The 13,627-nt window shown below is 50.5% G+C and overlaps 1 protein-coding gene across 1 annotated transcript in view; it reads left to right on the plus strand.

Moving 5' to 3' along the window:
• PLEKHJ1 (pleckstrin homology domain containing J1) overlaps positions 1-2,537 on the plus strand; it is a gene marked incomplete at its 5' end in the record, with an annotated part of 6,184 nt that extends 3,647 nt beyond the window's left edge. The window contains 3 exons of the mRNA XM_029084814.1: positions 1,458-1,548; positions 1,742-1,805; positions 2,472-2,537. Coding sequence (XP_028940647.1) covers positions 1,458-1,548; positions 1,742-1,805; positions 2,472-2,537 — 221 coding nt within the window. The remainder of the gene's footprint in view (positions 1-1,457; positions 1,549-1,741; positions 1,806-2,471) is intronic.
• Positions 2,538-13,627: the final 11,090 nt, after the last annotated feature.

A 13,627-nucleotide genomic window follows, 5' to 3' on the forward strand; every position in this document is an offset into this window, starting at 1 on the left:
CTCCTCCGCCCCCCTCCTCCTCCTCAGCCCTCCTCCTCCTCCTCAGCCCTTCTTTCCTTGGTGAGCTTAGTGCTCCTCAGCCCTTCTCCTCCTCCTCAGCCCTTCTCCTCCTCACTGCCAGCTGTTCCTCTGGTGCTGCCATGCCCCATCCCGAGGACGGTGCTATTTCATTCCTGGCTGAAACAGTTTGTGTGATTTGCACAGCTGCACGTCAGGAGAGCAGCAGTAACAACAGACAGACCACAGCTTAGTGCTTGTGGAAATCCCTCCCTGGGAGGGTTTGGAATTGACAGATGCTGCTTCTGTGCTATTGCATTTTATCCAAAATTTAAAAAAAAATAAGTGAACCTCAGATAAACCATCTGTGGGGCTAATCTAGCACCAGTCCTCCCGCCACGCTGTTTGTCCTTGTGTTGATAGCCACGGCTCCAGCTGGCTCGTGCTGTGTCGTCCTTTGTAAGCAGCCTTTCTTCCAACAACTAATCATTGTGCCAGAGGTATGTGGCGAAAATAACAGGATGTTTCTCCAAGGCCATCCCCGTTATCTTTTGGCCTGGTTGTGGGGCACAGCTGCTTCTCTGTGCAGAGCCTCGTCTCCTCTTTCAGCCGGGAGAGGTGGTGTTCTCAGGGGTGGTGTTCTCACTCTCTACAAAGGACCCTCAAACAGCCTGAACATACCGATCTCTCTAAGCACCAAGTTCCCACTTGCCAGGGGTTTCGGACTGGCAGGAGTCCTGGTGGATGAGGATTTCTGAGAAGAACCTCAAAACCGATGGTGGTTGCTGTCAGGTTGTGTCCCTGCACCGCAGCCCTGAGGGGTTTGATGCAGCCTCACCCAGTTATTTCTCAGCAGCAGCCTAGATTTGTAGACTGTACACCAAAGAGCAGAGCTCTGGGGACAATGTAATTAATTAGATGTCCTGATTTTTGTCTTGGTAAAGAACTGGAGTTGCGTGGGGACTTGCTCTCCACTGTGCACAGTACCAGACTCCCAAAAGCCTCGAGCAAAGACAGGTCAGTGCCTTCTCCAAGCACCATTGAACTCCTCAGATGGCTGCCCTCTGCATGTATCAAACTCACCTCCTCGGGGCCACTTTCCACTTTGATCACTAAATTTCTGGTGGTGTTTGCAAGGAGGCTCAGGGAGGTTCAGTCCCACCTTGGTCCATTTCACTTCTGAGCTGTCGCTCTCAGTATGAGAAGTTGCTCTTTCCTCTCTGAAGCCTTCGGCTGCTGTAAGCTGAGGAACGCTGCGAGGGGCCAGCTGGGAGCCACCCAGGGTAAGGGACTGGGGACAGAGACCTGGATCACCAGCTTGTTCACAGGGCATCTTGGTTGAACAGAGGTGCTAATTGTGGCCTGGCAGAGCCTGGTGAGGGAGACAGGGGAGGGAGACTGTCCTCAGCCTGGGGACTGTCCCCAGGACCTCCCTTAAGCCTTTTCCTTTTCCCTGGCAGGTTTCATTGAGGAGCCAGAGAGGAAATACTGCTTCGAGTGTGACAGTGGAGAGCAGTGTCAGGAGTGGATTGAGGCACTCAAACGAGCCAGGTAGGCTGAGCCACTCGTGTGAGGTCTGCGTTGTGTGCTCTGTGCTTTCTGGGATCAGCTTGTGGTGAACCCAGAGAGGAAAGTGGTTGTTGTCTCCTCCCAAGCAAGCTTCCCTTCAGCTCTAAATAGCGTCTGAAACTTCTCCACATCCTTATCTGCTCAGCCTGTCTCATGGTCCCTTCCTGTCTTACAGCTACGAGTTCATGAGGAGGAGCTTGATTTTCTACCGGAATGAGATCCAGAAAATGACAGGGAAGGTGAGTCCCTTGGAGTCGGCTTGTCAGGTGGTGACCGGTGGGTTTGGACTGGAGCAGGGGCTGGTGCTGTCAGGTGTTGCTGCCAACTGTTTGCTGCTGTTTGTGTGAAAAAGATCCCGCAGTAGGGCAGTTCCTGAAGCCACACTCTCAACAGCCAGACCTGAGTCTTCCTCTGCCGAGCAGCCTGCGCCGTCAGGCTCAGCTCCAGCCCTCGTGTGCTCACTCTTCCGTGGCTGAGTGGCCCCGGGGTTTGTAGCCAGGCAGGTCTGGCCTGGGTGTCCAGAATCCCACCTGATCTCTGGAGGAGCTCACAGCAGCCCTGGCCAGATCAGAGCATACGTGGGTTGAGGTGCTGCTCACACCTCTGCCAGGCTCCTCGGAGTGTCCCCGCTCGGGGTGACGGCGGTGGCTGCAGCTCACCTGCACGCTCCTGTGCCAGAGCAGACCAAGTACAGCCCATGAACCTTGGTTCTCCACTGTGTGCTCCCCAAGGGTTGCTTGACCATCTGCACCAGAAACAGCAGCCAGGAGCTGGGCTGGGGTAAATCCAGCACACGACTGGAATGGGTGCCCAGCCCAGGACCACAGACTGGTTGAGGGACAGTCCTGCTGGCCTCCCCCCCTTGTCTCCATCTCACTAATGTCTTCCCTGTGCTCTTGCTGCAGGACCCCCTGGAGCAGTATGGGATCTCTGAGGAAGCCCGCTTCCAGCTGGGAACACACAAGCAATAATCCCCTCACCTGGGCTGAACTGGTTTCTGGCCCCGGAGGGTCACCCCCAAGCCCTGCCCTGGGAAGAACAGCAGCAGTTCCCCACAGCGGTGACCAAATGACTTTTTAATTTATTAGCCAAATAATTTTGTATGATGTTTTTTTAAAGGGAATTCATTGCACATTCCCACTCGCCCCAGCTGTGGAAGCAGCCACTCTTACCTGCTCCCTGCAGACCGTGCCCCTGAGCTGACACCGCGGTGCTGTGGCTGTGGGAGTGAAACCACCACGGCTCCAAGCGAGAGCAGAGGAGGCAGGGACAGAACAGAGCTCCCAGCAGCTCTGTCCTCCAGCGTGGGCTCACAGCCCTTGGCCTGGACATCTGGGACAGGCCCTGAACTGGCTCTAACCCTCTTCTTCCTCCCTGTCCCTCCCCTGCAAAGAGCTACTCAGCTTTTCTGGCTCAGGATCCTTCTGCAGCCTCCAAAGGATCCACCAAGGGCTGTTTATCCTTTTGCTGTAAGAGGATTCTCCAACTGATGGCACCTCTGTGCTTGCAGGGTTAACCCTGTCACACCCTCTCCTGTGTGAGGAGCCATTTCAGTTCCTGATGAGCCAGAGGGGCAGGAAACCTCCCATTAACACAGGGAGAGAGCTCAGCCCCAGATCAGCTGAGAGGGAGGTGTCAGGGCAGCAGTGTCTGTGCAGCCACAAGCACCTGCCTCTTGGGGTTGTTTTCTTTTCCTTTCTCTGGGCAGGTGGCATTAATTCCTAGAAGCTGATGAAGCCCACATGGCCCATTAGAACCTGCTCACAAATGCCTGAGAACAAAACAAAGCACAAGAGAGCAGAGACTGTGCTGAGGGATGTGTGTGGTGATCCTGCCTCCGCCGCAGTGCTGTGGGCTGGGCTAAGCTGTGCAGTTACTCAGAGAGCAAAGGCAGATGGAGAGCTTTGTAAAGACAGGAATCACTCTGCTTTGGCTGGATGTTTGAGCTTCAGGGCATTCAGAAGGGAAGCCCAGGGAGCATGTGAGAGCTGGGCATTAACACTTCACTCCCTGAGCTGCTGCAGCAGCTTTTCTCCCCTGTGTGAGTGTCCAAAGGTAAAAATCAGAAAACTCCCAGGCAACGAACAAGGGCTGCCTTCCCCGAGGCTCCTGTAATGGAGAGATGAAGCATTACGGGATGTCTCTCCTCGAGGCTCTGCCCCTTCAGCCATCGCTCAGGTTGCACAAAGGAAAACTGTGTCCAGAGATGAAGGATGGAAAGATCCTCCCCACAGCTGCACCCAGGGCTTCAGGAGACCCAGTGTCCTGACTCCCACTGCAGCAGAGGACACAGCTGGCTGCAGCAGCTCCCCTGGAACTAGACCAGGAAAGGCCCTTGGGAAGATCCCAGGTAACACAGTCAGATGGTTGATGACAGCAGGAGCTCGACTTGCTGCTGGGGCAGGTGAAGGCAGCAGGAGGGCTCAGCCTGAGCTTTGGGGGGTTGCAGCTCTGGGCTTTGTCTCACCTGGCAGCAGGAAGGCTGCTCCACAGCTGAGCAGCACAGGGTAGGTGAGGTGAGGTAGAGCAGCCTGTGCTGTGATCTGGGCTTGAAGGCAACTGTTGGGTCTCTTCCTCTTGGGCTGGAAATTAATGCCAAGAATTGCATTAATCAGCACAAGAGCCCATATTGCAAGCTTTAGTGGCCTGGCCTTCCCTCTTTACCTCATGCTGCTGGGTACCAGGAGAGCGGCAGATGTCACTGATGCTTTATTTTTAATCTCATAGCCAAGATTTTTCCTTTCCCTCCCCAGATATTCCCTTTCCCTTTAGTCATTCCAGGTGCTTGCTCCAGAAATTACCAAAATAAGCAGAGGGGCAGCTGTCCTGCATGATAAGCTGAGGGCACAAGAGGGTGGGAGCAGAAAATAGGGCAGTTCTGAAGACAGATGGCAACTCTAGAGGAGGCAGCAATGAGGGATTAAAAGCAGGAACATACGAGAGCTTGTGCTTTAGGGAATTAGTGCCCTCAGCTGACTTTAAAGTGCATTTTAATCCTCACAGGCTTTAACTCAGTGCAGGGGCATGGTCCTGATGTGCTGGTGGGATACACAGCAGCTTTACTTACTGTGAAAAAGGGAGTTGTCTGTCTGGTTGCTCGAGAGAGGATGGATGGACAGACGTGCTCTGGGCTCGGTGGCAGAATAACCAGAGCTGTGCTGCAGCTGCTGCTTCTGTAACGTGGGCCGAGCAGAGCAGACCTGGGCTCCCCAGCGCAGGTATCACCGCTCTCCGGTGCTTCCACAGCTCCTGCCAGCCAGTTTCAGAGACAGAACATCCACATCCAAACTCGGCTCCTCAAGGTTCAGCATTGGTGAATTCTTCAATATGCAGAGTCAAGCTGGGTATAAACAAAACCCTGGGAATTCTGCCAACGTTCAGTCATTTCTAGCAGACACAATCCCAGCGCTACAGCCAGGCTCACGGCTCCTGCCAGCCACGCTCAGCAGCTGACGGCTCTCAGTCGTTCCAGGACTGTCACTCCTGTCCTCTCTTCACATGCCTTCCCGAAGGCAGAGCCACCACCTTCACTGTGCAGACAATGGGCATTTTCTTTAGATGTGATGGGGAACAGTTGGGTGAGCGAGAGATAATCCCAACACTTATTTAAGAGGCAACAATGACATTTCTTAACTGAATGTACAACAAATGCTGTGAAGAGTTGCTGGGCCAGCACCAGGCCTGGTAACTTTGTTAGATCAAGTCTAGACTAGCGTGAGGACACTGGGTTTAGGTTTCAGAAGTGAGGGAACATGGTACTTCTGCATCAACTGCTGGTGATTTACAGACAATTGTTAATTTTCCATACTCTGGTCACTGTGCTTTTTGTATTTCAGGGGCCTGGTCCAACGAGCGCTGGGAACAGGCTCCCTGAACACGTTCCGAAGCCATTATCTGTCGTACGGTGAATGTTTCCAATAAAAACTTGTTTTAATCTTTGTGGCAGTCAGAGCTGTTCTAAGAAAGCACAACCTTTGCTGGGGAGGGGTGGCTGTAGTGAGCTCAGGGTCCAGCACAGCCATGGAGGGACCAGGCATCTCACCAAACTGCTGGCAGCTCTGGTGCCTCAGCACCACGTTGAGGAGGGATCTCAGCATGAGCTGCAGCAGATGCACGGAAGAGCATCAGCACCTTCAGTCCCATGATTTGGAGGCAAGATGCCTGCTCAGGAGCCAGCTGTGGATGGATCCACAATGGGATTTTGAGAGGCCTTTTGCTAACAAAGCCAAGCACTTGGCAGGAGCTTGAGTGACAAATGTGTTCAGGAAGATGAGCTGGGTCAGACTCTGCTGCTGGACCCTGTTCCCAACATCTAACAAAGGACCTGGAGCCTTCCCTGTTCCCAGCATCTAACAAGGGATCTAGAGCCTTCCCTGTTCCCAACATCTAACAAGGGATCTAGAGCCCTTCCTGTTCCCAACATCTAACAGTGGATCTAGAGCCTTCCCTGTTCCCAACATCTAACAACCCATCTAGAGCCTTCCCTGTTCCCAACATCTAACAAGGGATCTAGAACCTTCCCTGTTCCCAACATCTAACAACCCATCTAGAGCCTCCATGCGCTGCACAAGCACTTGGCGAAGCGGCACCTTCATTTCCTTGGAAGAACCCTACAGCAAATCAGTTTAGGAAGCGTCACAGCCATCGCTTCCAAAGTTTAAATACCAAGTTTCATTACAACGGTGACATTATTGGCTAAAAGGGTAGATAGGACATGTCACGGGGTGGGTTTGTTGTGTCCCCAGCGTGCTACACCCTGAGCTTTACTGTCCTCGGCGTTGCCAGAGCTGGATGTGCTGCTTAATTCAGGACACGGGGGGAAAACACAGGGGGGGATCTGTCCCTGGCCACGCTGACTCCACCACGGTCCAGAACATCCCGTTTCCTTGGAGGACACCAAGCGCTGTCCCCTGTCCTAAACTCCACAACAGTACGGTGTATTAAAATACATACACTTTAATATAAAGACAAAACTTCAAAGCATTGGTTCAATTACAAATCAAGGTAAAGACACAAGAAATTAAGTGGAGGGAGGGGAGAAAAAAAAAAAAAACAAACCAACCCAAAACTAACTCTTACGTTGTGGAGAATTAGAAAGGCAGGGTGGAAATATATATATTATACATACATATATACACACCAGAAGAATTCAGGCTACTTCTATGGAAGAATGAAAGGAATGACAGGACAACTTACCGGTATAAAAAAGAAAAAACAACCCAAAACCCCAACAACAACAACAAAAAAAAAGATAAATTAGGGGAAGTTTGAATTTTAAATAATTCAGTTTAATAGGCTAAATTATATAAACTAATTCCTATTCACTAGGAAACATCCCATATCACTGCGCTAAGAAAATGGGTTTTTGTAAAAAAATCCATTGAGAAATGGATTTTTTTATTAGTAGTTAAAAGTTTACTAATCAATTCCTGAGCAACAGCAACCTCATAATCTACTGCTTTCCCCATCAAAGTCCCACTCAGCGAGGGCAGGCTCTCCTAAAAAAGTTTAAAGTAGAACAGAGACCTAAAAAAATTGGTTTTTAATTTGAAATCGATCGCTTAAAAGATTAATAGGTTAAAAAAAGCCAAGCAGGATGGATCAACCCATTCCACCTTCACCCCATTCAACTCCAGAAACAAGACCCTTCTAAAGAACGATTCGACTGCACCAGAAAAGCAACCAGATGTACCTTGAAAAAAAAAAACCCAAAGGATCACAAACTTGAGAACTTCAGGGTTAACATCACAAAACTTTGAATTTTAAGACGTGATTTTTGGTTTTAAACAATAAAAACTTAAGGAACCTCTTCAGAAAGAGGATCACAAACAGCAAATACACCGGAGAATTATTTCCCATTTTTTTTGTCTTGGGGTTTAAACCCTGAAGTTCACAAAAATAGCATCTTTTATCGCAATATTCAACCTAAACACATTTATATATTTATAATGCATAAAGATAAATAAAATATGGCACAAGAAAAAATTTTAAACTGGTAAATCCATCTTTTAGTGAAAACCTGATATGTAACCTATAGAAATGCTGGAGCAAAAAAAAAGGAGAGGGGGGAAAAAAACAATAAAAATCTTTAAACAGCCATAAAACCTCAAATATTCCTACACCGACTCCACGTCTGTGCTTCCAAAAAAACCCAATTCTTGTGATATTTTTTTTCTCCTCAGTGCTGCAAAGATAGTTCACAAAAACACTGTCTAGTTTCTTCTTCCTAAAGTGTGATTGAAATTTTCAAATACGCTGTTGTTGGTTTGCAGCCCCACTGTCCAACATCCAGCCCTTACCCGACAGGACCAGCACCGGAGCTCCCAGCGCTTCAGCCTCTCGACTCTTTTGGCTCAGGCAAAACAACAAAAGCAGAAAATTTGGGTTTTGTTTTTTTTCCAAGACAGTCACCTGTGTGAGCTGGGATAACACCCTCCAAGAAATAAAAATCCATCACTAAACTTCAGGTTTCCAGAATACCCTGTGCTAAAAGGACCGATTTGAACACAGAAAGCAAAGGGGTGACACACGGGACTCCATCACCCAAAGCCAACGGGTGACACATGGGACTCAATCTACCAAAGCCAACGGGTGACACATGGGACTCCATCACCCAAAGCCAACGGGTGACACACGGGACTCCATCAACCAAAGCCAACGGGTGACACATGGGACTCCATCACCCAAAGCCAACGGGTGACACACGGGACTCCATCACCCAAAGCAAACGGGTGACACACGGGACTCCATCAACCAAAGCCAACGGGTGACACACGGGACCTGATCCACCAAAGCCACCTGGGATGATATCACCGCGTCCCAGGGAACGGGTCCTCCGGGAGCAGCTCCTGCCGTCGGCACCAGCAACGGCACCACCGGGCTGGGGAAGCACCTGTTTGTTCCCAGTGCTCGGAGGGGACAGGACTGATTCCAAACCCAGCTGAGGAAGGAAGGGCCACAGGGAAGTCTGAGCCAGGAGGTGAGGTGGGATCAGCAGCTGGATGTCTCCTCTCCCAGCAATGCGGCACAACCTCGAGTGGGACAGGGAACCACGGGGCTGACGGAGCAGCCGTTTGCCACGTCAAGACCCAACCCTGCCAACCTCCCCGTCTGCAGGGCTGGACATGGACATGGGCCTTATTCTGCAGAACCAGTCTGCTGCCTCCAGCGACATCACTGCTGGGGACACCTTCTGCCAGGGAGTCCCTCCTGCAGAAGCATCACAGGTCCTTGTGTGAGGGTCACCAACATCTCCACAGGAGTCACAAGTAGGTGGGCTCTCTGAATAAACTCAGAGGAGATGAAAGCGCGTGCTGGCCCTCAAACTGCTCACGGTGACTTTGTGTCCCAAAAAATCCAATCACCTGAACAAGAGTCAGGTCTGCCCTGCTGCAGATACCAGCTCTGCACCCGCTGCTGCTCTCCCCTGCCCTGCCACCGCTCAGCCTCTCCTCTGCTTGGACTCTGTGGAAAAATAATGGGTGGGGGAAGCAGATGCTGCTTTCTAAATACACAATCCCAGTAAGAATCAAACCACACGGGTCCCTGGAGGTGACCCCAAGCTGCCTGTCCATGGCCTCGTTACTCCAGAATAAAAGACTTTCTGGGAGGGGAAGCCCAGCCAAGGGGAAGATACAGCCTCTTGTGCAGGGGAGGCTGGATGAGACAGAACCTGACCACCACAAGGAGTGAATCCACCGCGGTGGGGAGCACCCAACCTGCCAACGCTGTTGTAGCCCCACTGCGTTCGGTATGAATCTGTGCTGCACCAAACCCAGCCAAGGCAGGTCTGGCTTCCACCCATCTCCTTCCACACACACCCCTCCCATCTATTTTCTGAGGCAAAGTGACTATCCCAGATACATCTGTACAAGGAATCATAGAATAACTTGGGTTGGGAAGGACCTTTAAAGGTCATCTAGTCCCACCCTTGAAGAAGGGGGGTTGTAGAAGTGTCACCAGTGTCTCCCAGAAGGAAACTCTTGTCCCTCCCAGTCGGGTGAAAGCACCCACATGCCTGACCACACCGTGCCAACCACACGGTCAACCCCGACCAGCCACGATGGCCAAGCAGTACTGAAGCAATGCTCCACTTTGAAATGTTATTCAGATGCAATGGAAGAGCTTATCAAGCCTGAAGTCTATCTGCTCAGCAGAGTTCAAATCAAGAAGTTACTTGCTCGGTCATTAAATTTGACTAAAGGAAGAAGATCACTCAACAAAAGAGCGTGACAAACAGTTGGGTGAGTTTCAGGCCACGGAGTGTCAAGTCCTGGGGATTTCAAAGCTCTTGATTCACAAAACCAGTAAGTAGCAGATGCCTTCATGATCAACTGATGCAGCCTTCCTGCCTGGTGTACTTCAGTGACTGCAGGTGCACAGATTCAAGACCCTACAAAGCTCACCTTCATCCCCATGTGCCCATCCCACCAGCCAGTCCTGGCATTGGGAGAATTCAGGCTTCACAACCCAGGCTGAGCCCACACCCAGCGCCCAGCCAAACCCCAACCAACAGCACGGTGAGCACAAACCACGCGCTAAGAGATCAAGTGGCCAACACCACCAGGAAGAAAGGAAATGAGATGGAAACACAAGTAAATATTTTGTCTGGCCAAGGAGACACGAGTTCCTGCTTTTAGAAGAAACTAGTTGGAGATGGTGCTCAGTCTCTAAGCATCACGTACATCCAGGATGCACTGCACTCCCTGGTGATGGCAGCTTCTCCAAAAAGCAGCCTCCCCTTCACCCCCCTCCCATTGCATCCACAACCTGAGCTAAGAGAGGTGAAGATGCTTCCCATCATTATGGTCGTTCAAACTGGTCCACACCTTCCTAAAGGAAACAGCCTCGTCTGCACCCAAACAAGAGGTGATGCAGGGACAGCTCGACTTCCCCACACCAGCACAGTTTCAGCAACCCAAGCCTCTCTGTCCTCCAACAATGTTTTTCCACTTTCTCCTTCAGCTACAGGAAAAGCAAAGAAATCTGACTGCTGGGTGCCCCACACACCCCTGGCTAATGGAAAAAATTGTTGCTGAATGACTAATCTGCAGCAAATAGCGAGTTTAGGTTTGGTGCTTTTGGAGCACTCCCAGCTTCACAGCACGGTGGGTCTCAGCGGACTGAACCCAGCGAGCGCGAGCCAGAGGTAGAAATTCACCAAAAAAGGAAGAGCACGCAAGGCTTGTTCCTCAAGGCTGACATTTAGCAGCAGGGCACAGGTTCTGCTCAGTACAAGACTCAGGAAGTTCCCATATTTTTTTTTTTTTGGCAATGTATGTGCTACAAGATGTATTTCAGCTTCCTGATGAGTCCCTCGCTGGCAGCGGCGGTGTGGAGGAGAAGGAACATGTGTGACAGCCACGAAACGACTGGACTCGGCAGGATGTGGTAACACAGAAGGAATTCCTTTTTGGAACTGGCTCTTTTGGCTTTGATGACTCAAAAGTATCTCCAATTATTGAAAACAGGTTCCAGACCTCTGGCTCAGAGCTCCTACATTTGGGTCACAAGGGTCTTATTCTTGTAGCCATATGGATCAGATCTCAACACCTCAAAGCCATTCCTTCAGTGATGCTACAGCAAGGTAAATGTTCTCTCCGTTTTGCAGACAGAGAAACAAGTTGAACTTGTCCAAGATCGTGGCAAAGTGATAAAAGATCAGGGAGTGGGGAAGACAACAAGACAAATCTCTTGGCAACATCATCTCCCAGCTAACGCAATACTGAGACATCACTCCAAAGCCTGCACTGGCCTGGCTTCCCATCTCACACTGCACCCAACAAGCATCAGCTTATCAGGCACCTTCCTGGAAGCACGGATCTCAGTGGGGATCACTACCAAGAGTCAGACTAGAGCTGCCACACAAGTGAGACACAGCGCAGTGACGCAACAAAACACATGGTGAAGGTGCCAGCGGTGCCATGCGAGGGTGGAAGACACTGGCGAGGCCTGAGCAGCTCCAGACTTCTGCAGCTTGGACTGCCAAGATGGAAAGATCAGGTCACTGGGAATGACAGCACTGAGGTGATGCAGAGGTAGATGAAGGCCTGGTCCCAGCGGAGCCCAGGAGGATGGAGCAGATGCTCAGCAGGTTGGCCAGCAGACCGAATCCCTTTCAAGTACATCACAACCGCGCGCGTATTCCTGCATCAGCGTCTGGTTTCCTTTGACCCCCCCTGGATGTCAGCTGGAGAGTCACAGACTCCAGAATGTTGGGTAGTTGAAAACATCTCAATAGCGCACGTGTGCTCAGCTACAGCGAGGGGGCTTCTGCTGCCCATCTCCAACAGCTGCTCCTGAGCAAGTCCTGCAACAGACACCAGCTGACTATCGATCACCAAAGCACCCGCTGCCACATGTGACACCCAGGGACAGATAAGTTTTGCTTTTCCACAACACCAGATGACAAACTCCTTGCCCGGGACCTTTGCTCCAAAGGGTCATAGAATCATTTCGGTTGGAAAAGACCTTTAAGGTCATTAAATCCAACTGTAAACCTAACCGCCAAGTCCACCACTAAACCAGGTCTGGCAGTTCTGTCTCGCTCCCTAGACACCGATCCCTGAACTGCTGAGAACATCAGGGCAAAGCAAGTCATTCCTGCAACAAGGATCTGGCCATCCAGGTGCTGGAAAGCACAGCAGGTCTTCTGTGGTTTGAGATGAAGAGGGGCAGAAGAGGTCCAAGGAGCACTGTATCCTGGTCCCTTTCAGAAAATGATCTGATAAAAACCTTCTACTTGTATTTCCTCATCTCTCTCATCAGGGATATAAATGCCAGGGGGGAAGATGTAATGAAGGCTGCTGCCCCTCCAGCCAGTTTAAAGCCCTCAAAGATCTGAGCACTCCACTGTTTGCTGGGAAGGATGCTAAGGCAGCTCTGCAACTTCCAGTCACCCAAGGATCTGGAAAAAGCTGGAGCTGCCCAACTCCCAGCTGCAAAACATCTGGGTTACATTGTCTTCCTGGATTCCAGGACATACACTGTGTATGGCTCCTACTAGAAGCTACTGGATGTTCCTCAGCCATCACCCTCTGAGCATTTTTGCCCTTTTCTAGGTTTCCATCTTGCTGTTAGTAACTCAGCAGGGCGCACTGCTGTCAAGTCCTCTCCCACACGCAAAGCAGTAAACAGTTCCAAAACATCCCTAATTTCCAGGGCTATCAAACTCTTCCCTTTCCAGTGAGTAAGGAGGCAAAGTTGGATCGACAGTTCCTGCACACGAAGGCTGCCGATGGAAGACACGCTCAGGAATCAACAACATAACTGCCCTTTGTCCTGTATCTCCACTAACATTGCCAGGGATGAGGCACCGAGAGAAGGTCCTAACTGAAGTCTGCAGAGGGTAGGAGCTGCTACAGCACCTCAATCCCACCACTCCCTTGAACAGCACAGCACCCACAACCATTCCCCCTGGATCCTGGTAGCAGGAGAGAGCACGTGAGGGCAGAGGTATCTTGCCTACTTCAAACCCCGAGGCAGGAGTTTGACCAGCTGAGGTGTTCAGCCCAGGTTTTTGTGAGCAGGGGATGCTCCATGAGGTGCTGGTAAGGCTCGAGCCAAAGGTGAATGCCTGATTGCTGGAGGTGGGAGACTCATCGGGGAGCAACCCAGAAGGGATTTAAGGACAGTGAGTGTCTCTGATGGAGAGCAGTCAGTGCTTCCCCTCAGAGCACCAGGGCTAGCAGGCAGATGATTCCCAAAGCCTAAATATATATATATTTTTTAAGTCATTCTGCTGTTGCCATTCCCCTTCTTTTACTGTAGTTTCCTTTATCGGTGCTTGGTCCAGTATGAACTACAGACCAGCGTGATTTCTACTTAATAGATCCTCCTTCTCCTCACATTGTGCACTCGAATAAATAAGTTTTTACAAGTTTACTGTGCATTGTACAATCTAAAAAATAAATGAAATAAAGTATTATATGAAATTTATAATTTTTCATCACGTCTCTATAAAATACAGCCACTGCTCGGAGCGGCACTTTCTGTACACAGAACACCAAGTCACAATACAATTAAAACTGCACCAGTTTGATAGTGTGGCAGCATGGTAAGC

This window comes from Antrostomus carolinensis, unplaced genomic scaffold, assembly GCF_000700745.2.
Source record: "Antrostomus carolinensis isolate BGI_N321 unplaced genomic scaffold, ASM70074v2 scaffold21924, whole genome shotgun sequence".
NCBI lineage: Eukaryota > Metazoa > Chordata > Aves > Caprimulgiformes > Caprimulgidae > Antrostomus > Antrostomus carolinensis.